General features: G+C 35.9%; 2 protein-coding genes across 4 annotated transcripts in view; one reads left to right on the top strand and one right to left on the bottom strand.

Moving 5' to 3' along the window:
• The first annotated feature begins 71 nt into the window (after nucleotides 1-71).
• LOC140746036 (probable ATP-dependent RNA helicase DDX55 homolog) lies at nucleotides 72-5090 on the top strand. Its single transcript, XM_073078016.1, has 6 exons — nucleotides 72-442; nucleotides 1147-1341; nucleotides 2569-3047; nucleotides 3506-3746; nucleotides 4128-4475; nucleotides 4843-5090. The coding sequence occupies exons 1-6, from the start codon at nucleotides 146-148 to the stop codon at nucleotides 5071-5073; spliced, it is 1791 nt and encodes a 596-aa protein (XP_072934117.1). The 5' UTR covers nucleotides 72-145; the 3' UTR covers nucleotides 5074-5090.
• Nucleotides 5091-8224: 3134 nt separating this feature from the next.
• Nucleotides 8225-27690, bottom strand: part of coro (protein coronin) — a 28390-nt gene continuing 8924 nt past the window's right edge. For 2 of the 3 annotated variants that reach the window (XM_073078018.1, XM_073078020.1), the window contains 10 exons: nucleotides 19938-20060; nucleotides 19368-19511; nucleotides 18560-18690; nucleotides 17741-17848; nucleotides 16551-16725; nucleotides 15837-15900; nucleotides 15598-15686; nucleotides 14886-15026; nucleotides 12711-12953; nucleotides 8225-11426 (listed from right to left, as the gene is read on the bottom strand). In XM_073078018.1, the coding sequence (XP_072934119.1) occupies nucleotides 11241-11426; nucleotides 12711-12953; nucleotides 14886-15026; nucleotides 15598-15686; nucleotides 15837-15900; nucleotides 16551-16725; nucleotides 17741-17848; nucleotides 18560-18690; nucleotides 19368-19511; nucleotides 19938-20060 (1404 nt within the window). In that variant the 3' untranslated portion in view covers nucleotides 8225-11240. The remainder of the gene's footprint in view (nucleotides 11427-12710; nucleotides 12954-14885; nucleotides 15027-15597; nucleotides 15687-15836; nucleotides 15901-16550; nucleotides 16726-17740; nucleotides 17849-18559; nucleotides 18691-19367; nucleotides 19512-19937; nucleotides 20061-27690) is intronic. The other variant, XM_073078019.1, reaches the window with a different exon arrangement.

Genomic DNA, 27690 nt, shown 5'->3' on the forward strand with positions numbered 1-27690 from the left:
CGACAATTTATTATGTCGTAGTATAAAATGTACAAGTATCTGAACATATATGTCAAATAACAATGACAGAATATCCACATGTTTTTGACAAACGTCAATTACATGTGTGGAATTGTTGTGGTGCAGGGCAAAACAATTTTCGAAAATGGTTAACAAAGATTGGGCGAAAGTAACACCGGCTTTATCGAAGCCTGTGTTAAGTTGCATTAACAAGCAAGGGTTTAAAGCCATGACACCTATACAAGCGGCTGTAATTCCTCTAATATTGACGTGTAAAGATGTGGTGGCGGAAGCAGTGACCGGGTCTGGCAAAACTCTAGCGTTTGTGGTGCCCATGATAGAGATGTTGATAAAGAAGGAGAAGGACAGTCCGTTGAGGAAAGACTTCGTTTATGCGGTTATTATATCGCCCACGAGAGAATTAGCCACGCAAATATATACGGTAGGTGTTTGTTATCGTCTATTTAACAGAATCATCAAATGACTAAAGTTATCCGTGTAATATTAAGTGTACAGTGCCTTAAATGTGTCATTGAAGTAATGCTACTCCTGAGGACTGAGACGTAACACCTTGAAAAACCAAATTTCCCTCACCACATCCTTCAAATTAGAACAGATTTCACTGTCCTTTTAAAGCAATAAAATAATAGAATAGGCAGGGAAAAATAAGATCGCACCTATTGGCATGTACACAGTACTGATGCTGTATGGAATTCAATGTACACTAAAATTGTTGGCCATGTGAAGAGAGGAGATGAATTAATTCACACCAGTCCATTGTGTCTTTTTTTTTATAATAGAGGAGTAGCAGACGAGCATGCAGTCCACCTGATGGTAAGTGGTTACTGCCGCCCATGGACATCTGTAATAAACCCCAGATAGGATTAGATATACCTACCTGAGGTCGGCCACAGATGCGCTGCTACCCCTGAGGACTAAGCTGGAATGCCTTGGAAAAGTATGTCTCCCTTACCACGCCCTTCAAAATGGAACACAGCAGCGCCTAACACTGCTGTTATTAGGCAGAAATAGGTGTGGCGGTGGTGCCGCCGGAGTCGAACCACAAAGGGTTCTACCACCTTCAAAATTAGTTCTAGTAATAGTACATTTTTTTTCTAGTTGATTGATATAATGATATTATTACAGGTTATAGAACAGTTCCTGAAAGAACCAGAACTATCTCATTTTACGGTAGCACTGCTGGTGGGCGGGCGCTCAGTGGACAGTGATGTTGAGACTATTCAGAAGGGGGCACACATAGCCGTTTGCACTCCAGGGAGGCTGGAGGACCTGTTGTCTGAGAGGAAGCAGCTGAACTTGGCTGGGAGGCTAAAGGAATTGGTATGATTTCTTGTTTTTATGGCTTTTTCAGATTCTATTATTTGTCTCGTATTTTTCTATGTACATGTGTTTGAATGACCAAAAATATTACGGGTCACTTAATATTTAATTAAATTACCTTATTAATATATCTCAGGAATACAGCAATCAGTAGTTTTTTTGCTTGATTTATCACACATCAATAAAATTCCACTAACGCAGTTGATCTACCAGTAAATATAGAACATAAGGACCGTAAATCGTTAAAACTTTCCACTAAATTATTCAAATTCTAACAGGGAAATGGCTATATTTTTGGCTAGCTATGAACACTGATGAATGATTACACTACAACTATACAACTGAGTCAATTTCGGTACAAGACCTACTTATTGACTAATTATAAGCACTCATAAGTGTACGGTAAATGGTATTCTGATTAGTACATCCCTTTACATGTTTACATAATTAGCAGTATATATTTAGTTTACTTGAATCATACATGAAGCCAAATAACGGTGTCTTCCTTCCCCAAATTGTCAAATCATGATTATTCGTTAATTGTTTATGTTTGTGTCAAGTGGGTTTGTGTTATTCTTGTATGATGAGTCAATGTACAGTTATTTAGAAGGATTATCCTGTAAAGACAGTGAGGAAACAATATGCTATATAAATTTTGTTTACATACCTACACTTGTTTTGTTTAAGTCCGTATGTCTCCGAACTTGATAGATAAAAAGTTGACCAAGTTCGGGCGGGGTAACAGTCATTTAGGTTTAGCCGTTAGTTGCTAAATTTTATTCACCCTGCCCAACGTATGAGACATGTGAACTATTCTTTCCTATTTGATATCTGTAAAAAGCACTTTTTAAATTTGTTGGGGGCGAATAACATCTCATACTCTCCCAAACCAATCTAAATGGGAGTAGAGTGGTGGAGAGTGCGCCAAGTCAAGATTGTGCCCTATGTTTTTTATACGCTTATGAACTACTAGCTGACCCGGAAAACTTTGTACCGCCTCAAATTCTATTTTTCATACAAAATATAGCCTATGTTACTCGTGGTTAATGTAGCTTTCGAATGGTGAAAGAATTTTAAAAATCAATCCAGTAGTTTTTGAGTCTATTCATTACAACCAAACAAACAAACAAAGTTTTCCTCTTTATAATATTAGTGTAAACAAGTTATTTCAAAATAACTGCAATTTTATCAAATTGAATAAAAAATGGCTTAATTTAATTCTTCCAGGAAATTCTGGTTCTAGACGAAGCAGACAGGCTCCTAGATCTCGGTTTTAGCGCAACGCTAACAACAATTCTGCAGTACTTGCCCCGGCAGCGCCGAACGGGTTTATTCTCAGCCACACAGACAAAAGAACTTCAGGATCTGGTCCGAGCTGGCTTGAGAAACCCAGTACTGATCAGCGTCAAGGAAAAATCCACTATTAGCACGCCGATCGCTCTAGAAAACTATTACGTGATCGTAGAACCACAAGATAAATTCCTATTCCTTCTAAATTTTATAAGAAACCGAAAGATATTGAAAGGTTTATTCTTCTTGCCGACCTGTGCGTGTGTGGACTATTGGGCAGATGTGTTGCCGGGGTTCCTGCCGGATTTGAAGGTGTTTGCGATACACGGCAAGATGAAACAGAAGCGAAGTAAGATCTTGGATAAATTTCGACAGGCTGATAATACAATTTTGCTGTGTACCGATCTTTTAGCTAGGTGAGTTGCTATTACTTCTTGTTATTCCAACCTTCTTTATGTTCCAGCATTGAGTATAGGAATCTCCTAACAACTGGAGAAGGCCTGCAGCATAGTCAAACGCGCAATTCCCATAAAAATTGGTGCAGGAAAGTATGGGTTACTGTCAACCCGAGTCGTATGTCGAAAACAATTAACGACTGCTCTCCACTAAAAAGTTAATTAAACGTATCCTAAGTACAGTGCGATATTATTTGATTACGAATTTTTGCCAATTGTTTAGTACCTCAACCTTCACACTCGAGCGGTCAGAGATTCCCAGGTGAAAATCCCAAGCTATCACCTTTGATGTTTCAAAGTTATTTGCGTATTAGAATTGGATATTAAAAAAAACAATTAACAGTAATGGGCGTCCCAACGACTAATTTGAAATTAGTTCTTTTCTGAATTCCGATCCAATGAAAATTCCGTCTCTTCAGAGGGCTAGACATCCCCGAAGTGGAGTGGGTGCTCCAATGGGAGCCGCCCTGCAGCCCCGCGGCGCTGGTGCACCGCGTGGGGCGCACCGCGCGGGGCGGCGCCGCGGGCTGCTCGCTGCTGCCGCTGCTGCCCAGCGAGGACACCTACGTGCCCTTCATCAGGGCCAACCAGAAGGTCGAGCTCAAGGACTGGCGACACAGCAAGGACGAGATCAAGATTAGCGATAAGTTGAAAAATAAAGTAAGTTTGGAACATATTGTTTTAATGACTTTATTTGAGCTTTATCTTTAAGAATGGTGTAAAAGATTCGGTCGATAAATTTCGGTCTTAAACTCTAGAAAATTATAAGAATTTCAAAATTTGGCAAATAATTTATATTTTATTGGTTAAAGAATAATTTTTCATTTAATTCAATACACTCAACACGCCTCTGGAACCTTAAATGGACAATTTTAGTACCTTTTTTGAAGCCTACATGTAATATAGTAAAAAACGTACTTACGTCCAACATAATATCCTCCCGGGTGTACAAAAATGAATACGAAACAGTCAATGCGTGGTTCCTATAATCTAACCTAATCAGATCACGAGACCTTTATTGATAAAATTTATTGATTCCAGGTACTATCCATACTCCACGACCAGCAAAGAAAAGACCGTGCGATCCTGGACAAAGGGCAGAAAGCTTTCGTCTCCCACATGCGAGCGTACTCCAAACACGAGTGCAACTTACTTCTACAACTGAAGGAGCTGCCTCTCGGCCACATCGCCACCAGCTACGGCCTCCTCAAGCTACCCTTGATGCCGGAGATCAAAGAGGAACACAAACAACAGTTTATTGGACCGAAGGAGAAGATTGACTTTAATAGTATACCGTACAAAGATAAGCAGAGGGAAGCGAGCAGGCTGCAGAAGTTGGAAGAGTATAAGAAGACTGGGGTGTGGCCGTCTAAGAAGAAAAAGAAAATGGTAAGGCAATAATGTTCTTTACACTCATTTTTTTTTAAATTAAAGAAGCAAACGAAAATGTAGACCACCTGATAGTAAGAAATTATAGTCGCCCATTAACATCTCAATTTAGGGTAGAGGTCCTAGCTAAAGCTGATCATGGATGCGTTTCCACTCCTGAGGACTAAGATATTCGCCTCATATAACTCAGCCGCCTTCCACATTTTTCCATCATAATGCAAGAATTACTTGATTATGTGTGTATGGTATAAACACATTTGTTCTTTGATGGCATATAGCAAAAAATAAATGCAAAATGCTGTTAAAAAGGAGAATTAGGTATAACCATGATATCACAGATAATCCACAAAGAATATTATTTTTCCAGGTAAAAACACAACCATGGGAGCAAACAAAACAGAACAAAGAAGAAAAGAAACAAAGAAAGAAGAAGCGGAAAGAGTTGAAACAGAAGGAGAACGGAAAGAGCAAAAAGCGACGAGCAGTGACACAGGAAGAGTTAGACGAGCTGGCGGCTGACGTGGCGCTCATCAAGAAGCTGAAACGACGCAAGATCACCCATGAACAGTTTGATAAGGAATTTGATGTTGATAAATAAAGTGTATAGTATATGAAGACTGTTTTTTAGGTAAATAATGGCGATCCAGTTTAAAGGACCACGTATTTTGCTGTCATATAGAAATGATAGTAAATGAACACGCATTGCACATAGTAAGTGGCTACTGCCGCCCATAGCTATCTGTAACCTTACCACACCTACCGCGTCTACCACTCTACTAGAATTAAAATATATAAAATATGTAGTATTTTTACATGACTACGGTGCAGCTAAAAGGTTTATGATAACAACTTACAATGTACTTTTTACTCGTTTCCATATATCTTTAATCATTAGGAAAATAATGTATCCTGTCTTGATGTCTTCCTTAAATAATAATCCTTATATGGCGATTGGTGACCTGGTTCGAAGGGCCAAAAAGTTTATTTACCAATACATAATTTTTTATTTATACTTAAACGATGAGGCAGACGGGCTACCTGATGGAAAGCAGTCACCATCGTCTACGATTATTTGCAACACCAGAGGAGTCGCCAATGCATTTTGTAAAAGCAGCTTTTCGTATCGTTGAAAACTGTTTTTTTATGTTAATTTGACATATTAAATAATACGAGCAATGAAAATAGTAAAATAGACATTTATTTCTGCTAACTCTCATAATTGCAACATTTGATCTGAGTATTTATCAACACAACAAGGCACTTAATCTATTACAATATTGACGATCCAATGAAATCCAATAAATTCTTACAATAACAGGACACAATTTTGTTTTATCACTTCAGTTATAATAATAGAAAATAATTACAAATAGTATAGATGCTTGCTGTCTAAATATTTTTCATGTATAATTAAAATGTAAAATGGATAATATATTGTTACAAATAAACATTTATTTATTAAATTAGGAATCTGGCATACAGTCTATTACATGCTATATGCTGTTCAAAGTATATACTTCTATGCAAGATCATTTGCAAATTAATTTTGTAGACCAAACTATTTTTGATGGCTTATTCCAATAAGCCATCAAAAATAGTTTGGACTATAAAGTTAGGAATTAGGTTGGATTACTTTCCGACAATCCACGACCAATATGTACGATGACATTTTATTATATTTAACAACAGTAAAAAAACAGCTATATAACTTTTACCAGATATAAGAATAACAATAACATACGCGGCTTGTAATGACACACAGTTTTCTATTATTACAACTGAAATTGTCAATAAATTACATTAAATTGGCACACTAAGTCTATTTATGTATTAGCACCAGTTCATAAAGGCATTTGTTGTATTACATGTACGAACATGTTACACGTACGTAATATTACATTACACGTCATCTTGTAACAAACAATTGTATTAACATTATATGCGTTACATTGACATTTACAACTCCAACAAGGATTTTGCAAAAATACTTTATACAGAAGTTACTATTTTTAATAAATGAACCAAAACTCAGGAACTATTGTAAATGGGTTTACCATTATTACACATTTGAATGTTACGTAATTATTTTCTCCAATAAAATATATAGACAGGTAGATTCCAAGTTTTGCCGCTAGAGGCGCCACATTTGTTTCAATAGTTAATTTTGGCGATGTCACGAATATTTGTAAAACTTTTCGGCCTGCCTTCAGGGAAGGCTCATTATTTATAAATATATTTTATTACTGTCATATATAGTATGTAGTTAAACAGAAAAGTATAAAATAATCATAAGCATTAACCTTATTCTGTTTAAGGCAAAAAAATAAAAATAAAGACACCAATAATACGAAATTACTTAAACATTATTTTTGTGCGTTATTATTTTACTATTTTCAGTTTTGATAAAATATTTTCTTAAAAACGGAGCAGATATTTACATGTCAGTATGTGAATGTCTGTTTGTCAGTGCGCACGACATCCTTAATTAATATTAGAGAAGCTCTTAAGCAAAAGTAAAATATATTTAAATTAACATAATTTTCAACTGGCAATATTTCTACTAACATTTTTTAAATTCCTTTGCCTTTTTTATTTTATCAATTTTTATTTATATAAATAGAACGCAGATTAAAAATTAAACGGTATTCAATAGACACATTGCCAGTTCAAAAAATAAAGACTGGCGCAAACATCAATAATAACAGTCAGAATTGATTTTATACATTCAGCTTATAAAATAACATTGCAAAGAGAATTTACAATAAGTACATATCTTGTTATTCTGCATTTTTACACGATACACTGTTAGATCTACGAACGAAAAATCTCAGAAAGAAAAAAAAAACAAAAATTATACAAAAAAAAAAGCTTCACATACAAGAAATAATTTACACTAAAACCTCTCGTAATTTATAAAACAAGCATTTTCATACACATTTCAATAATCCATCCATTGCCTTGTCATGATCTTAAAATAGAACACCTAATTATACGCCATCTTATAATTAGAAAAAAAAAATCGTACTATTTAACTTTATATAATTAGACTATAATACTTGCCGCCTAGAAAGGACGACATAACTTAAACTGTCAAATGTCAAAATGACATGACTAGCTGTCAAAAAGACCGTTTCGAAATCATAGATTAAAGTCCTATTTTTTAATGGGTACGGTTATTTATTATTACACATTATTGAAACAATAAATATAGATAAATATTGTTAGATTGAAAACAAGGTTTATTTCATTTGATTAAGCAACACAGTATCCCGTTATAAAAATATTGTATTTAGCATTTCTTGTAAACAGATGACTTGTAAATGACTTCTGGTAATGCCATTTTTAAAAAGTACTAATCTCACGGGTCGCGATTGTAAGATTAAAAAATCGCCTAAAAAGTAGCGGATACTCAAAATAATACTAAAACAACGCATTGAGCGGGCGTTTGTTTAAAAGCGCAACGCTTAAAGTATTAATATGTATTAATAAAAGTGTAATAAAAATATCGAACACAGGCCAATACCATCCATCTACATTCTACAATAGGACAAAGAGGGTCGCTATTTCTTATAAAATAAGAAACCATATTACCACCGGCCTGAATAAAGCATGTATAATGATACAATTTTATACCCTGTAACGGGCCAATTTTCTATAAAAAAGTCAATTTTTGTGACTACCCCCATAATACTTGCCTTGAAAATTTGACTTGCAATCATCTAAAATATAATTTGACTATTTATCCGTCTGTATCTATTTATCCGTGTATTCTGTCCGTCACAATTTACAGATCTTAAGAAAATTATCGGATGACTCGGATGTTGCAATAGTTATGTTTAAAAAATATATTAAATTCTGCATAACATTTTAGATATGTTGATGGATGGTATTATGCACTGTTGTCGATTATAAGCACCAAGATATTAATATTTCTTAATACTAAAGGGGGCACACGATGCGAATAATACAATATTGAAGTCTTACAATATGGTACTTTACCAAGCTACATATTCCATCGGGATGTATGCCCACTATTAAACTACTAGCATTTAGGAACGACGTGAACCTCGTTAAATATCATTAAAAATTCAAAATCAATTCATAAAGTGACTATAATACATTAAAATATTCAAAAATCATGAAAAAATATTTTTTAAAATTCGCATCGTGTGGCCCGAACGTTATATTAAATTATTAAATAAAATAAAATCCGCATTATGCAAGAATGGTGAAGACTTTTTTCAAAACCGGAAAAATAATTGAAATAAAACTCATTGTTGAAAATGTAACGGTTATATATAATTTGAATAATCCATTATATTAATTAAAAAATAATAATAATATCCGTCAAGCCAAATTATGTTCAAATAAAATAAAAGTTCCAATATTTTTATCTATAGTATTAATATTAATAAATAAAAAAATGAAAATAAGTCGCACACCAATCTTGCATACGCATAATAAAAAGGATAGTAAATTAAATAAATATATTGCTTGAGGAGGCTTATCAGCTAAGAGATGAGACTACGAAGAGCGAGCGGGTCCTAGTGATCTCTACATGGTTCCGAGAGTCGTCGTAAACTACAAACTAAACATTTGACCTGATGAAGACTAACTTTAGTAAGTTAGTCTAAGATTTCACGGAGCATATCCTTGCGTTTTTAAAGCACATTTGATCGCAGTTTTGAGCGGTTACGAAGTAGCCACAGGAGGAAAAGAGACGTACGATAGATAAGAGATCCATATATAGATATGTTACACTGTCGACTGGAAATAGAAGACAATCACGCCGCAGCGGAAATAAATCGCGGCGTGAAAACGGTAACTGTTATTTACCTACATTTTCATATTTCTAAACGCGTTGCGGTTCCGTATCCGCGTGCGGAAGCGGAAAAAAACGCTGCGTGAGTTCAAAGTCATAAAGGCAATAGTTCTTCTTTATTGAAATTAACCTTTTTATTATGATTTGTAAGTCTCCGACCAATCTCTCGTAATTTTATCGGATGTAGGAAATAAATCGCTCTAAATAGTACTAAATGCAGTGTCTATACAACGCCAATGAATATTTGTGACAACTAATTTAAATGTTCAATATATAAGGCACATCGTTATATCACCCCACGATAAACTTAATATTTACAATGTTAATATATAGAATAAATAATTGGCTTTGTAACATACAGAACTTCCGAATTGAAACTAGAGAATGATTTCATCGTCACGGTAAAATAAGTATAGTCCTAGCAGACTAACATACTTTAAACAATCGCATTTTGGCGAGTCAAAAATCGCGGTATTAAAAAGGCGCGTTTGCATCGCAATTTTGCGACTAGTTGCGATTTTATGTTTGCGGTGTTAAGTATTTGATTTTTGAAAAATAGTAAATCGTCGGCGTCTAAAAGTCTCTTAAAATGGTCCTTAGTCACTGAACTAAAAAACAATGTCAATTTTTATCAACACTATGTACATTGATTTCAATCTAACATTTTACGTTTACCAATGAATTCATCCTCCTTATTATCATGTCAAGAGTTAGCATGTTACAAATCATAAGAATGAAAAATATCAAAACATTTGGCAAAAGATTTGCTATAGTCAATATTATATAAACCTTTACTATTTATATTATTGTCAAATGATGTGCACTGAATGTCATCAAAGGTCCACATAGAAACTTGGGCCTAATATACTTCCTTGCGAAACTCCTTTATGAAAAACTTTGTATCGTTCAAATAGTCTTATATTTTCGAAGAAATCATTCTAGTCTCTATTTATTTATTACAATAATAATGTATACATGTACGTCTGTCATAGAATAGATAGGTAGCATAAGTTTAAATAGGCATTATATAGTATATTTGCTCTAGCATTTGTATCAAAAGGTTACGACAATTCCGGTTAATATAAAAAGTATTCGAATTTACATCAACAATTAACAACAGTACATTTCGTAAACATTTATTTTATAATTAAATTTGGCTAGCGTTCCGAAAAGCGGAGGCTTATAGAATTGTAATAAGTATTGAGTTTATGTGAAAAATGTTCCATTTAAATAAATTATTGTCAATAGGAAGATGACATTACGAAGACGATCCCGACCGTAGTGATCAAAGTACTCAAATATTATAAAAAAATCACATGTCTCACAGTAAAAGCTTTTTGTTTTGTACAAAAATGGTACATTTGAAATTTTAATGTCAAATGTATGTCAAAATATCATGTTCTTATGAGAATTTCAAAATTATATTTTTATATCTTATATTAAATGAAACATGTGTCTTAATTGACATCAAGGTGGACTTTAACAGGACAATGACAGTTAAAAATAAAAACGTCAAAAGTACCATTTCTACACCTAACATGTTTGTCTTCTAGACCATCAATATTACCTCCAAAAGGGTGTAGTAACGTACACAACATTTCATATTCAGAGCTACTTTAGAAAATAATGCTGTATCAAAAACATTTTCCTTACACCTAAAACCTTAACCAATACAGCCGGGACCTCCTTACCTGGGGGGTTACTACCATCTCTTAAAACAACATTATTTTAATCGTACTTTTACATTTCTTTCAGGAATTGTATCTTTTTAAGCAAAATATGACAATTTCAGTTGGTTTTATATAATGGATAAGCGAAAAATTAATAAGGGCTCAAGTTTGTTCAACTGTGTATGACGGAATATTTTACTGTTGTAACGAGGAAATAAAACTTTCCTGAACTATGATGGTTTTTAAAAGATGGTGGTAGGCCCCCTGAGCTTCTCAAACCTCATCGGGCGCCATCGCGTCCCCCTCGTGGTTCTGCTCGGGCGGGGGCTGCGGCGACGGCTCGGGCGTCGCCACGCTGGCCTTCGCCGCCGCCTCGAGCGCCCGGATACGATTCTCCTGCTTCACTATCACCGATTTCAACTTGCGGATCTCCTCAACCAGGTCGGAGAGTTGCTTCTCCTGGAAGATTATAAATATTTTACATGTATAACAAATATTTTGAATTTATTATAATGAAAATATGAATTTTGAATTTTAAATTAGGTTGTTTAACCTACATATATATTTGTAATCCACTCAGTGGCAGAATAAGCGATCGTCTAAATTAATGGTAAAAGTTGAATATTGTTTAGTATTATTACTCATTTATGTTTTTTTGCTACTGTGTTCCAAACGTTATATCAATTTTACAAAAAATTTTTTTAGAATAATAACCAAATAATTAATTATGTGCTACACAAAAATATAGTGTGACACATATGAGGTCTGACTAAGTCTAAATAAATGCACACTCAACGGTTGCTGGAACACGTCTGACTACGATTTTATATTAAAGAAAGCGCCGCGCGGCATTATAAAAGTTTAGGGCGTGGCTTAGCGGGCTTTCGGCACCCGTTTGTTTGCGCGATATGCCGCCGAGAGACTATTCTGGAGAGGCCCTATTCTGTAGAGCGTTACAAGTGTAATTAATATTCGGTTTTGTAGTTTTAATATACTAAAAAAAATAATAAAACTATTTTGGTTATATGTTACATTTAACCACGAGAATTCAATTTAAATTACACTTCCACAAAATTTCGTTTCACATTAAATCATGAATTGTGAATGGACTCTATAACTGCATAACTCAAATACACACTTGTATATTCTTTATCAAAATATTAAAACGTGATTATGGGACCTGATTAAGTTTAATAATTGATAGTCAGTAATTATTCTCTACATATTTGAAGATAGTAGAACCCTTTGTGGTTCGACACCGGCGGCACCACCGCGACACCTATTTCTGCCTTATAACAACAGTGTTAAGCGCTGCTGTGTTCTGGTTTGAAGGGTGTGGTAAGGGACTCATAGTTTTCCGAGGCGTTCCAGCTTAGTCCTCAGGAGTAGCGGCGCATCTGTGGCCGACCTTAGGTAGGAATATCTAATCCTATCTGGGGTTGATTACAGATGTCCATGGGCGGCAGTAGCCACTTACTATGAGGTGGACTGCACGCTCGTCTGCTACTCCTATATTATATAAAAAAAACAATCCATACCTTAATTCGCAAATCAGCCAACTCCACTTTATGTCAAAATGTTCTTTTTATTTATTTATGTTGATAGTAAATGGCCTTAAACGAAATCAAACAAAATAAAAATGGCCTTAAACGAAATCAAACAAAATAAAAAAAATCATTTTAACAAAAAGTGAAGTGGCTGATTTGCGAATTAAGGTATCGCAATATGGAACGCGATACTTACGATAACGGCGGTGATAGCTGGCGGCGGCGTGGCGGACGCTGGCGTGCCAGGGGTGCCGGCGTGCTCGCCGCGCTCGGCCCGCTCGGTGCGCGGCGTGGGCGATCGTGCGTCCTTGTCGCGCTCGGCGCGCTCCGCACGCTCGCGGTCCTTGTCGCGCGGCGTGGCGAGCGCGTTCCGCTTGGTGACCGTGAGCGTGTGCGCGCGGCCCGCCACGTACCCGCCCTGCACCACCAGCGCGCGCTCCTGTTTGGTGGCAGCCCTACGCTAGTACTGTGCACGCTACTGTTGGCTCGACGTTGCCGGATATCGGCGGGGTGATACTCGATTTTTACTTATGAATATTGTTTTTGGTATTGGTTATGACGATACGAGGACATTTTTATTATAATAATATGTATGTGAGGTGATAAGTAGACGTTAAATTTTTTTTAAATTCTTATATAATTTACAAGTAATTATATCTTCAATTACTTAAAAACTAAGTAAAATTAAGTACGAGATAAAAATTATCTCTTAATGTAACATCGACCACAAAATGAAAAGGGAGATGATGTACAAATAATATTAGACAAAAAATCCCAAAGAAACATTTAAAAAAGAGGAAATACAGAAAAAATCTGCCCATAAATTTAATTTTCCCATAACTACAAAATTTAAATTCAAATGTTAAATGAAGAGTTAAACAATACAAAAGTAACATGTCTAAGAATCCGCTAAATTAGTAACATCAAAATCACTATCATTCAAAAACATCAAAGTTAATAAGAACACAACACACAAAAACAAGTTAGACAGAGTGAGAGGATGAAGCCAACAGAATGGTCGACACAGTTCCAGTGGCGCTCGAGAACTCACGGAAGCTCTGAGGTTCAGCCAGGGCGTACCATCAAACAGTATTAGGGGTATAGAAGCATCAGAGTTGTCATTTAGTGCTCTAGTCATATCAATGTCGTAGTTTATAAATAGTTTGCACCTGTTCATAATATTTCTTAAATTATTATTATTGAAATTAAATTTATAAGGAAAACAAAATATAAACGTAAGATGACATAATATTACTCGAGATTTGAAGACAATAAATTAACATAACATATATCATCATAAAATTTTAAAAGATGACAATTCTGATACTTATACACATTTTGAAATCAAAGATTTACGATTTCCAAAATAGTTAAAGACTCCAAAAGTATCACACAATTCAAGATTACCTTATGTTAATAATAGTAATACAATCTTAATCATGATTTGGGCGATACTTAGTAAAGTAGAATTGTAAATATAGTTTAAATTCCATACATTTTTATTAATATTAGTTGTAACATCATTAGAGGTATACACAACTTACCTTGCTGTAATTATAAAAGATTAATTTCCACAAAGCAAAAACAACGTTGCAATACAATAGCTGTTATTTTAAATAATAGTTTATCTTTTTTAAAGATAAAAAATGACAAATGTAACATAATATTTAAAATGTATATTAATCCTGAAATGAATACGTATCATGCGTATGAAAGAGAGTTATTTTTGAAAACGACTAAATAAAAATGAGTTGCTTTTTATTTGGGAATTTTTGTTAATAGTTTTATCCAACCACAGATCGAATTTTGACAATTTCTCGTAGATAGCAAATGTCAATTTTCGGTCTTTGGTAGGTAACAAATTGCATGGATTTATTATTGTAATGCGCTTTGCATATACCTTCCCTTTTAATAATACTACATAAAAACGCCGAAGTGAATAAAAAATCACAGGAATGGTTGAATCCTCCAATGATTTGGATCTGACCTTATTTCCGTACCACGCGTGAATAAGTTAAGTTAATAAGTTGAAAATGTACAATGTTCATTGCAGCTATTTGTAATCTTTGGTGAGAGGGTTATTTTAAAATTTAACAAGTTGTGCATACACATATACGGTTATTAAGACCCGTTAATTTACTTATTCACCCTATAAATTAAAATTATGAAACAATCCTAATGTTTATTATGACTAAAACAAAATAATGTACATAAATATATTTACAGTAGATCAACATATCAACATATTCACACCTGGTATTCATATAAAATAGCACCGAAGTAAATAAAAACTGAGAAGAATAGTTGAGTCACTGAACTTATATAACACTGAATAGATGACCGGTTCATTACGTTCGTCAGTGCTTGTTACCTTGAGCGACATGGTGCAGGGTTCCGCGTCCTCGCCGGCGAGCCACTCGTCGGCCGTGAGGCTGGCCTCGTCGCTCAGCGTGTCCGGGTACAGGTCCTCCTGGAACAGCTCCGACTTGCGCGGCACCGTCATCGACACCACCTGGGCACATTCGAATCAAATCAAATCAATGTATTTGTGAATAAGGTAACATATATGTTGCCGTTGGTTTCGCAAAATATCAGTCCATTTATACGTGAGGCGTTTAGGGGTCGAGACAAATCTCACGACATCTCAACAGGGGGAGTGGGGCATGGAAGTCGAAAAATCGCTAAAAATGTCTGAAATAATTAATGGATGCCCCCCATATACCATTCAATTCATTCATTCGTTCAATTCTCGTATTCACCACAAGAGTGATTACACGTATATTATACACAGTATTGTGTTATTGTTCAGTGTGTACTACCTGTATAAGGTATGAAAAATACAAACTATTTACACTATTTAGCGGAAATATTGTTTCACAAAGATTAGAAAAACATGGGGATTTTTTTTGTTTTAAACATATATTTTTATTTCTTCCCATCAATATAATAAGAAAATGGACAACTATAGATATCTGGAAATAAATTCACACAAAAAATTGGAAACCATACTAATTTATGGAGTTTTTCAGGGGCCTATTGTTGGTCCAAATATTTTTCGTGGCTTTAAAAATTACAAGCCTTACCTGGCATAATCCCGAATTGTTGAGGCGATAGAATTTGGCGATTTCGCACGTCGCTACATCACAGCCTCGCTTTGGCATCATACCGATACCTAAAATGAAAAATATAATTACATATTTACAATAAAAATAACACATATTTACATACTTAATTTACTGAAAAATCTTTCAAGTTTCGGATAATTTGCACTTGAAACATTTTGAAATAATTGCATAATAAAAGCCAAACATATTTTAAATACCTCTTTGCGGATCTGGTGTCTGGAAGGTGTTGATGTAGTGGACGAACGGAGGTTCTGGTGTTACCTGAAAAGGTATAAGATTTTTAATATCTTACATTTGTGTTATTATACAAACTTTGTCAGGATGGATTTATATTTGTTACTCTTTCACGCAAAAACTACTAATCGGAATTGAATCAAATGTACCTAACATACGAGTAGATAGTTTATGATATGAATTACCATATAGTTTACGATATACTTTGTACACGATACCCATATGGGCGAAGTCGCGCAAAAATGTTTAGTTCTTTAACATACATGTATTATATTCTGAGAAAAGATTTCATTCAATTTCTAATTAGGGATCAAACGTATTTCACACTTTCACGTAACTTTAACTTTAATTAACACTTTGTAAAAAAGTTATTAAGATTCAAATACTATTATACTATATAATACAATATTTTTGTTACGAGTTCATCAGATTAGAGAATATATTCTAGGTCTTAAGCGCTAGGGTTTTCCCTACACTATGCCAGACAGTGGGACAAAAAGCATTGTAACCGGCTTCGCAACGTTAGCTGTTACCAGCGGCATACCTCGAAGTAACTGATTACAGAGTCCGGAGTTTTCAGGGAGTACTGACGCTCCGACATGCGACTGACGCTTTACTGACGCTCTGACATGCGGCTGACGCTTTACTGACGCTCTGACAAGCCACCAGTGACAAACCTCGAAGTATCTGATGACGGAGTCGCCCTTCCCGCAGAGGTAGATGAGGTTGGTGTCGGGGTCGTAGAGCGGGAACATGACGCCGTTGCTGGTGTCGATCTCCACCGTCACGATGGGCTCGCCCAGCGCGTCTGGAGTCCTCAGGGAGTACTGACGCTCCGACATGCGGCTGAAGCTGCGGGCACAAACATGTTTCGTTACAATTTAACACATTATCAGACCTTTGGAACAGCAATCTTTATATATATATTTCTTATGTGCGTGTGTATGTCACTGAACTCCTCCTAAACGACTGGACTGATTTAGATGAAATGTGTGTGTCAAGGGGACTTGAGAATGGTTTAGATTCACATTTGAGCCCGTGGGAAAATATTTTTTTAATTAATTTTTAATTCGTAAGTAGTTATAGAATCGGAAACTATGCATTTGATCAAGTGATGATCTTTAGCAAAGTTATTGTCCAAGAGCCCACGAGGGATTGGGAGTTGGTAAGACCAATTTTCGACAAATGGCACCACTGTCATTCCAATGCAGATACAAATTTTCCGTTTTATGTATGTCATATTATTTCTTTAAAATGCGGGCGAAGCCGCGGGCACCACTAGTATATTTATAAATAACTCATTATGCATCAGCTAACCGATGCAGCAAATAAGACTGCTGCCCACCAGACTTGTTCCCATAAGGCTATGTTTTAAGGAGTAGAACTCTTAGCGCATTAAGTTCTATAGGATCATCGAAACGTATTCTGCCTAATAAGAGCAGTGTTAAGTGCTGCTCCATTTAAAAGGGTGTGGTAATGGACAGACATATTTATAGGTATTCCAACTGATTTTTATTGGATTACAATGCATCTGTGTCTTATTCCAAAACTATCTATATATCCATTTATGTTCGATCTCAATTAGAAAGTCTGTTCTTTTTGAAGTTGAATGTTGGTTCATAAAAATGGCAATTGGAAATCCCTTATAAGACTAACACATATTCCCGTATTATATTAATAACACAATTGACAATAAAAACAATAGTTTTGCACAAATAAATGTAAATACATAACCAGCTTGGTCCAGGACAATCACCTAATTCTTTACTAACACTTATTTCTATTATTTCTGCTGAGATTTAAACTCGAAAACCTTGTTGGTGACACAATGGTCACCGATGTGCAGTGAGGTTTTCAAAGAACTTACCCAGTGGTGAAGACAAGGCCGTGCTTCAGGAAGATGGCGCGCGAAGCCTTGCTACCCTCGTGCGCGATCGCCTCCGACTCCACTTCGCCCTTCCGCGGATCTATTATTCTGGAAATGGCCAAAACTCGTAAAAAATAGTTAATACGCTAAATTAACTTTTAATAATCCAGATTAATTGACCTTTTTAAACAATACTTAGATTTCAAATTGTAGATGTAACTTCTTGGAGTTTTTAAGATCCCCATTAATGTTTTTTTCTTAGATTTTTCCAATACTTATTTCTAACCCTTAATATAATTCATAAAATAGATAGTTGTTCTATTCATTTGTGAGAATTAAATTTTGCAGTTTTTACAGCATTAGCAATAGATAATACACAAGATGTCAATGAGTGCATAAAATTTAAAACTAATATGAATATTTAAGAAATATTTTTTTACACATAAAGATTTAGTAATATTAGTTTAATATAAGGTAAAGGGGCCGAGGTTCAAATCCCAGGCACGCACCTCTGATTTTCAAATTTATGTGCGTATTAGAAATTAATTATCACTTGCTTAAACGGTAAAGGAAAACATCGTGAGGAAACCTGCATACCTGAGAGATTTATATAAAAAAAAAAATGTTAAAGGTATGTGAAGTCTACCAATACGCACTTGGCCAGCGCGGTGGACTATGGCCTTATCCTTCTCATTCTGGGAGGAGACCCGTGCCCAGCAGTGGGACAGTATGGGGTTGATGATGATGAAGGTAATTGCTTGCTAATACATTCAACTGTATAGTTTCCCGAGAAAGTTGCAGAATATGATAATGTTTTACCTGATCTTCTTATCGCGGCAAGTGGTGAGCAGCTTGGAGCCGGTCCAGTTCCAGCAGGCCGAGTAGATGAGGTCGGGGTGGCAGTCCAGGCTGATCAGCACCTCGCCCGTGCCCACGTTCCAGATCGCTATCTGCAAACAATACATGATTGTTTACAAACTGTTATTTTGATATGTTCCTGATGAAAAATAATTTATCAACATAACATAATCACACAATGTAGAATTAATTAGTATTTTGTTACCAATCTACCTTGGATATTAGCCTAGCAAGAAGATGGAAGGGATTATAAAAGTATAGAAAAAATTAAAGCAAAAAAGAGAGAAAGAAAAACCAATAAAATAAAGGAAAGAGAAGAAATAATGACAACTTAAACACTTTAAAATAACCCAACAAACAAGACAACTTAAAATGCATGACAACTACTGATAATTTTAATATGAGCGTGGATGTATAACACATCAGCTGCCAGTCGAATATCATCTGTAGTTGACAAAAAATCTACTATGGTCACCAAACACTAAGCTCTTTGTCACAGTATTCCATTGGCCTTTTTAGAATGCCTTTGTAATATTGGACAGCACAGTGAGTGATGGCATAGTGGTTGAAAGTCGGCCTCACAATTTAGGGGGGACAAAGTTCCAATCCTCGGCACAAATCTCTTATTACTGAATGTTACGTGCGTCAAAATTATGGCTTACTCTTACACTTCGAGAGCAGACCCGTGCCCAGCAGTAGGACAGTAACAGAGTGACGACTAACAGCTGATTATCACATTAGTAAACTACATGCATACGTCATACGATACCTGGTTATCAGAGCCGGCGGTGAGGAGCACGTTCTGCGCGGTGGGGTGCCACAGCACCAGCCCCACCCGCCGCTGGTGGTACACCAGGTCCACCACCGGCTCGGACAGCGTACGGGAAAGACCACCATCGGGGATCTGCCACACCTGCACCACAAAAGTTACAAAGTCAAAAAACCTTTATGCTAAGTAAATTATATTGACCGAAACTGGTTTTCAGCTAAATCAGAACCTTCGGTATCTGTTCTAGTTTTGGACAAAACCGATTTTTTTGAGACTTAACAAAAATGTACACAATTTTCTGGAATTTCCAGATTTCCAACTTAAAGAAACACTGGAAAAAAAAAAAAAAAACAACAAGTTACCTGTACTAATTTATGTTCTTTCATTCGAGAGAGGTATATGAAACATATCATTTTAATTAATTTGCGAATTATAAAAATAAATGGTCGGTCGCTATATTACTTATTTGTAGGTTAAATCGGTTTAACAGATAAGGAAACAAAACTTGTAAACTATATCTTAATTTAAAGCCATACGTCGTATCATATAAAAATAATTGATCCTTCTTACCTTGACGACGCAATCTTCAGAGCCACTAGCGATGACATTGTCGTTGTGCGGGCACCAAGCTATGTCCAGCACGGGGCCCTTGTGTCCGCCCACCAGTGGGTGATCCGCTGGGATACGGCCCACCTGGAACAAATAGATAACATTTATTAATCATACATTACTACTTTTGATATTCCTACCTAAGGTCGGCCACAGATGCGCCGCTACCCCTGAGGACTAAGCTGGAACGCCTCGGAAAAGTCTGTCTCCCTTACCACACCCTTTAAACCGGAACACAGCAGCTCCTAAAACTGCTGCTATTAGGTAGAAATAGGTGTGGCGGTGGTGCTGCCGGAGTCGAACCACAAAGGGTTCTACCACCTTCATATTTATTTATTTATTTATTCTTCATATACCTAAAATATGGTATAAAGGCAAACTTAATACTATGAGCATTCTCTACCAGTCAACCTTTAGATCAAGCAGAGATCAGCGAGAACATGCTTCAGAACAACATTCAATGTTATGGGATGTTGTCACACGTACTTGAAAATCGAAAATCAACCCCAAATAGAACTAAAGTACATTCCTGAGGTTAACAGATGCCTTGCTATCCCTAAGGATTATTTAATATTCTTCATGTAAGTAGCACTCCCTTACCACACCCTTTAAAGCAGATTACAACCACGCTCAACACTGTTGATGTATAACAGAAACTTCTGTGGCAGTGGTGCTTCCGGATTTTGACCGACAAATTGTTTTGTGAGTCTTGTATCATAACAAACATTATTTCAATTCTACTTAAAAACAGGTAGTAAAATACAGGTCTTGTTGTGTACCAGTTAAAGTCAAGTTATTTTACTTGTATTTAGTATCTTGTGTTTACACAAAATTAATGATGAAACTACTAATGTTGCACGATCATTAAACTCTCAGTTCTCGATGTAAAGGATATCCCCGTCCTGCGCTCGCAACATAAAATGAAGATGTACCGTAAATTAACGAGTGTTTACATCATTTTCCTAAACGCAAATTGTAATATCCGGAGAAATCGCATCTGAACACACGATCGTAAATTACAGTTCTGTAGGTGGAGTTATTATTTATACTACAACAGCTGTTGTAATAAATTGGAGTAAATTTCCTGCTGTCAGTAATTGTGCATTAATTGTGTGCATTAATTGTGTAGAACCCGTCAAAACTTGTAAGCCACCAAACGATCATCCTCTACCAATCCATATTCGGGTAACATAGTGGGTCTCCAGGCCCACTTGATTGTACCCAGGATTAAATACGCAAATTTACACGTCATCGTCCACCCATTACTGTCCTACTGATGCACACGTGTCCTCTCAGAATGAGAGGTTTCGGCCATAATTAAAAAAAATCTCAAACGTGTGTACGATTGACGTTTCCCTTTCAAAGAACTATTGTAAGAAACCTCGTGAAGGTCTCCTCATGATGTTTTCCTTCACCATTAAATCAAGAAATAATTAATTTGGAATAGAGACCTAAGTATAAAAATCACAAGCGCGTACGTGGACTTGATCCTCGGACTCCGCGACTAAGAGGCCAATTTCAAACCACTAGACTACAACATCTAAAACTTTACATAAACAACTAGAATAGATAATCTATTATCAGACAGTATCCAGCACAAACCGTGTCATCGGCTAAAATTGCGCAAAAAAAACCAACAAAATTTCGTGAACACAGTGCAATATCCCGTTAACAAAACAGAGAAAGCGGTCATTAGCACTATAATTACACGGAGAGGCTAATTAGTGATTCTCGTGTTCTGCCAAGATTATTTTGTGCAATGTGGGTCAGCTGGACAGTGCGGCTGAGAACGTTTCGATGCTGAGTAAGCTTAAACTAGGTCTTAAACTAAATCTTCGTAACGGCTGCAGCAGACTTGCTACTTTTGGGATCGGTGACTCGCGTTTTGGCGATTGCGTCTAGCTACATCAAGTTTAACAATTACCCGCGTTCAGGCGCGCTATCGAAGACAACCGTTTTTGGCGAATCCGTCGCATTTTTTGCGTTAAGTTGCTTCATCAAACGCGCATAAGTAATTGCCCCTAGCGCTTATATACTGGGTGAATTTTTCAAACATGCCTTTAGGGCCAAATCCGAAACTATAAGGATTAGCGAAAAATGCTGAAAGGAGTTACGAGGCCGATTTTGATAAAAACTAAAACTGCATCATTACTTTTTTAACATGTATTTTTCCCTAGCCGGGAATCGAACGAGTTCATTTTGAAAAAAAAAATACACCGTCTGTATTATTCCACTATCTGATAGGGTCGCTTATAAGGATCAAATTCTGGGAAGTAATGATAAATAACAAACTAAAGGGAAAGCCTCAATTTTAAGAAAATACGTATTTTTTCATATTAATTTGGCAGTTAAGTTCCCGCCATTTATTAATTTAAACATTTCGCGTATTAACACTTTTTTTGGCCTAATGTTTTAAATCATTCGAAAGCAAAAGTTTTGTTCTCCAAGAATTTATATTTTTATGTTCGACTTAGTTAAGGTTATTTTTAGGACCATTATATTAGGTTTTTTAACTTGCTATGCGCGGAGTTTCGTTTAATACAGATGTAAAGTTGACAATTTGCGAGAATGATTTTTTCGAGTCAAAATCGAGTGATTACTTAACAAGGAGATATTGAAACCACATTCAACGTTGAAACGATGTTGTAAACAACGAAAGCTAAGAATTAACTAAATAATCAGTTATCTATTTTTATTAAAAAAATAAATCTTAAAAACGGTGGAAACTAAGTAGCCAACCTATTACTTTATCATACGAAGCCCTATGTCATGGTCATAACAACGAAGAATTAATTGATTAACCAACTAATTCTTTAATGTTATGACTTGTGTATGTATACTTAGTCCTAAACAATTATACATAAATCATATGTGATGTATAATCCTAAAGGATTAGTATACCAATGTATGAAAAAACGTGTATTTTCTTCAAAATTTTACTTTTCCTTTAATTTGTCACATAACATTACTTCCCAGAATTTTATCCTTATAAGCAACACTATCAGATAGTGGAATAAGCAGATGTATTTTTTTTTTCAAATTGAACACATGCGATTCCCGGCTAGGGAAAAAGATATTTTAAAAAAGTTATGATGCTGTTTTAGTTTTTATCAAAATCGGGTTCGTAACTCCTTTCAGCATTTTTCGCTAATCCTTATAGTTTCGGATTTGGCCCTGAAGGCCTATTTGAAAAATTCACCTGTAATGTTGGTTAGAACGCACGATCGATGTATGTTTTAAAAAGGTCTTAATTGCCGATCGTTAGTCAAATAACGTCAAAAGTCGTTAGTCTGCTAGAGCCCTAATTGCTATTTTCATTTCTCTAAATCTTAGTGTACTATTTAACCGACTTCTTAGAAGGTTTATGTAACCTTCGAAAGGAGTTACGTGTTCAGGAATCCTTCTAATACTTACTCATCAGCTATTTTACCGTCGGGTAATTTTGATGCGATAAAATAACTATAAAATCAATTTTCGAACGAAGCTTTTAGCGTAGCATAGATTAACTGTCAAATCTTCCGTTTATAATCAATCCGGAAGTAAATGGCCACCCGTACTCATCTGTAATCAACCACAGAACACATTAAAGTTTTACTTGAGGTCGGCTACAGGTGCGTTGCTACCTCTGAGGACTAAGTGGAAACACCTCAGATAAGTATGTTTCCTATACCACACCCTTCAAACCAGAACACGGCAGCGCTTAACAGTGCTGTTATTAGACATAGGTATAGCAATGGTACCCCCGGAGTCTCAAGGGCTCTACTACCATCTACGCTACATTGTAACAAAAAAACGTATCCCACGTTCATTTCCGCATATAAGCTATAATAAGCCGTAACGTCTTACAAACTGATGTTTATTGTAACATCCAGATGGTTTAACGACGCCGTACTGTCTGACAGACGCACTATTTATAGCGCGTGACTGTGTTTTGCACGCGGCTTCGCGCGGCCTCTTAATAGACGATGCGTATTACTTTCTTAGTTTCTTATTAGTTCGAGATTAATTTGTTAGATAATAGAACTATTGATATTTGCTTTTATCGATTTACAGAAAACAGGTTGTAAATAAAGGTTCATTGTTATAATAGTTGCGTTGGGGCCATGTTGACACTATCATTACACCACGATAGCTTTTTTATCTTGACATAAAAAGCCTCACATTAGGACATGTAAATAAGAAGTAGCTAAGTCTACAAATGGTGCATATTCGATTTCCATGTTAAGCACTCCTATGGTATAGTTTGAAAGGTTTGAAAGGTGTAGTAAAGCAAAAACTGTAATAGGTATAAATCGTAAGTCAACAGATTTAACAAACCATCTAAGATCGGTGCCGCCTCAGGTTGATTGCGGTTATGGCACACTTAATTAAGTGCAGCAATCGCTATCTCATAAAAAAAAACAGTATGTCCATGTGCTTACTTCACCTCATTTACTTTCTAAGTCACTTCAATAGTTTCATCCACCTCGGACTTGTTTAAGAAACCAGACACCAACATCATACGCAAGTGGACATCGATCTACATGCAGTTCTCATATTCCCGCAAACGATCGAACGCCAAAACAAGGAATTGAATGAGTTTGTTAGTGATATTCAACACCGGGTGAACCGCGATCGATGCTATCCGAAACATACAGGGCGTTTGAACTGCTCTGCAATAAATAGTGGGTTTGTTATAATTATCTAATGTGATTCTCATAGATTAAATACTAATATAGAGGACGTGATTTTTTTAATAATCTTTTCTCAATGGTGATCAGTGTTATAGGACTACAGATTGTGTAAAATTACCTATTCCTATACCCTATAGTTTAAGGACAGGACTTGGCCCGTGTACATCTATCTATAATCAACACCATGAAAGATTCAATTCATAAATCAGGTTACAGATGCGTTGCTACCCCTGATAAATAACTCGTACAAGTGTCTTTTCCATACCACCCTCTACAGATAGCACACATCAGTGCTTCGCTGCTATTCTATAACATGATAGTATTGCCGGTCGAACCACAAAAGCATGTGCTACCTTTATAACTGCTCACGAGCACATTATTCTGCATTTAAACAGAAGTATACTTCGCCCAGTGTGTAAACGCCTAAGCGATGGCCCAAAGCCAAAGCATTTTTGTCGCTCTACACGTTGCACCGGCGCTAGCTCGCGTCGACCGGCGTTTATGACCACAGATCATACATCAAATAGAAATGCCTATAAAAGTACCTATTTCTTACAGCTAGAGTTGTTTCCCCACAGAAGTAAGAACATACTCATTGATCAATAGGGTTTGCGGGTCATTTGAGGGGCAGGGTATGGTCATATACGAAAGAAATGGCAATCACAAATTAACTACCACAAGGGAAAGATTACCTACATCTATTCTATTTATGAAAAATATAATGAATCATGAGAAGTATCACAATAAAAATGTCTGATCGTGTCAATAGGAATTTAGATCAAAAAAACTATTTCAAATTACATAATTTGTAGAATATAACCCTTAATATTGTCCAGTATTTACGTGTGACTATTTTGTTCGTACCTATAAGGTACATGTAACGTACCGTACGTTACGGTATGTTACTGCCGTTTCTATGTATTATGAGCTCTATGTTTATAAACGTTGATGCGACAATGTAGCGTGAATCACACATGTAAATTATAATGGGGCGTGTTTAGTGAATTTTAATGACATGGCGCCTTCACCGCGAGCTTCGATGTTAAACTTTTACAATGTTGTTATATTAATGAAACACGAACATGTATGTTGGAAGAATTTTGTTAATATTAAATACATATGAAACTGTTTCCAGATTATATCACATACGGACTGTGAAAATTTCCATATTTCTAAAGTTAGGATTTAATTTTGATGAAGTTATATAACAAATGTCCGGATAATTTCAAAAATCCTATCCTCATATTTAAGTTACTTTTCATGTATCATCTATTTAAAAAAACTGGACAAAGTCGACACGAATAGTCGAAAATCTAGTCAGATGGTAACCCTAATCAGAGATGACTGTCCACTCCGCCTCTAAATGTGTCAACCTACTCTTCATTAGTCAACAGTAACGACTACCTTCATTTTAGGATACCATTAATGCTACTCTGTTGCTGAAAGTGAGTCAGCAGTGTGCCAGCATCACCACACTCGGCCTACTTCATCCCACAGAGTTCTACTTCGAGAATTTTTGACGAATTAAAAATAACGCTAAATTTTACGACTGCCGTATTTATAGCGTCGATGTTTTCGGCACAAAAATACGCCAATAAACAACAAACATTGGCACCAGAGCTCGAGGAAGCCCTCTATTGTGTACAGAGCATTTGGCAAACAACTTTATTGCACCAATACAACTAGAAACAATGTGGCCAATAACAATAACATCGTCCATAACGCAAAACGTGGCGATCCGTCGATGCTTAGATCGTAATAATGTTTGGACCGAAATAACGTTACTTTCTTTGTAATCACCTGTATAGGCAAATATATTGGCGATGGACTGACATTAAAAGTATACGAGCTCAAATTAAGAAAGAGATTATAGCAAAGAGAAATTGAGTGACCAAAACAGTTTGCACTCTTCCAGTTACAGACCGAACGTCAAAGTCATCAACCTTACAACAGGATTAAGCTTTTTTGGACAAAAGTCGGAAGGAACGGTTAATAGCAACATAATACAAGTAATCATCTGAAACACTACTCGTATAGTTTATATCAAAATTTAACAAAACTTAACAAATAGGTCCATATTTATCCAGTCCAGTATTAAACTCAATTAAACTCAAGTCTTAACGATCATACTAGCTTTAAGTATAGAAGATTGCATGTTGCGGACCTTCCTATTGAAGTCCGAAGTCTCAGAGTCTGAAACCTGCGCCACTAATCCGCTGTTTCTCATCACATCTCGGCTATCCACCATCACGTTCATATTAATATCATGGAATCATAACAGTTTGCGCACGCGCCGCCGCCGGTGCGCGCTTTTCTCAGCGTTGCGTGGGAGGGCCCTCGATTTCCGACCGCTGGCGAATTATTGCCCAACCACGCGCCAGATATAAATACAGATATAATATAAATAAGAAAATTCACGTCTTTATTTCAACGAAGATTATTCAAAAAATCGTCAAGATTATGTCATAAATTTCTATTGCGTGTAACTTTTTAGTTAACGATTTCTTTCCTTTGATACATTTTGATATATGAAATCCAATAAAATTGGTTCTTAAAACGATTTGCACATTAAAATTAATTCATAGAGAAACAATTCGTCTATCTGTCTGAAGACTACGCTATTTCCGACTATAAAAACCTGATTATATTAGAAAATCTATTTGCGAATCAAAGTGGGTAAATATTTCCGTAATTTTGAGTAGCGACTTCTTCCATGCTGCAACAAGTGGACCCATTATCATCGACAATAACTAACTAATAACTAATCATTAGCTTATCGTTAATGGCTAATTAAAATGTAATTATACAGGCCATTAGAATGATGTACACGGCGGGTCCAAAGGTTCCTCTCCGAAAGCAATCAATGTTATAAATCTATTTCGAAGTTTTTTATGCCAATCTATAGACATGTTAGTTACATAGCATAGGCCAGAATTTTTATTTGCGGTCCGAATCACAGAAGCGTGCCCCTATGGAAAAAGTTGGAATAATAGCCTTAACAAATTCTTCTAAGCAAAAATCATCAAAAATGCTGCTATGAA

Source organism: Epargyreus clarus, unplaced genomic scaffold (assembly GCF_041222505.1).
Source record: "Epargyreus clarus isolate Ecla_fem2 unplaced genomic scaffold, WU_Ecla_fem_2.2 ptg000012l, whole genome shotgun sequence".
Classification (NCBI taxonomy): domain Eukaryota; kingdom Metazoa; phylum Arthropoda; class Insecta; order Lepidoptera; family Hesperiidae; genus Epargyreus; species Epargyreus clarus.

What these genes read in the sequence shown, in the direction of transcription:
- LOC140746036 (XM_073078016.1), top strand. Translation starts at nt 146, where the DNA reads ATGGTTAACAAAGATTGGGCGAAAGTAACACCGGCTTTATCGAAGCCT. An exon ending in CTGGGAGGCTAAAGGAATTG is followed by an intron (nt 1,342 to 2,568) that starts GTATGATTTCTT and finishes TAATTCTTCCAG; the next exon opens with GAAATTCTGGTTCTAGACGA. An exon ending in GCGATAAGTTGAAAAATAAA is followed by an intron (nt 3,747 to 4,127) that starts GTAAGTTTGGAA and finishes TATTGATTCCAG; the next exon opens with GTACTATCCATACTCCACGA.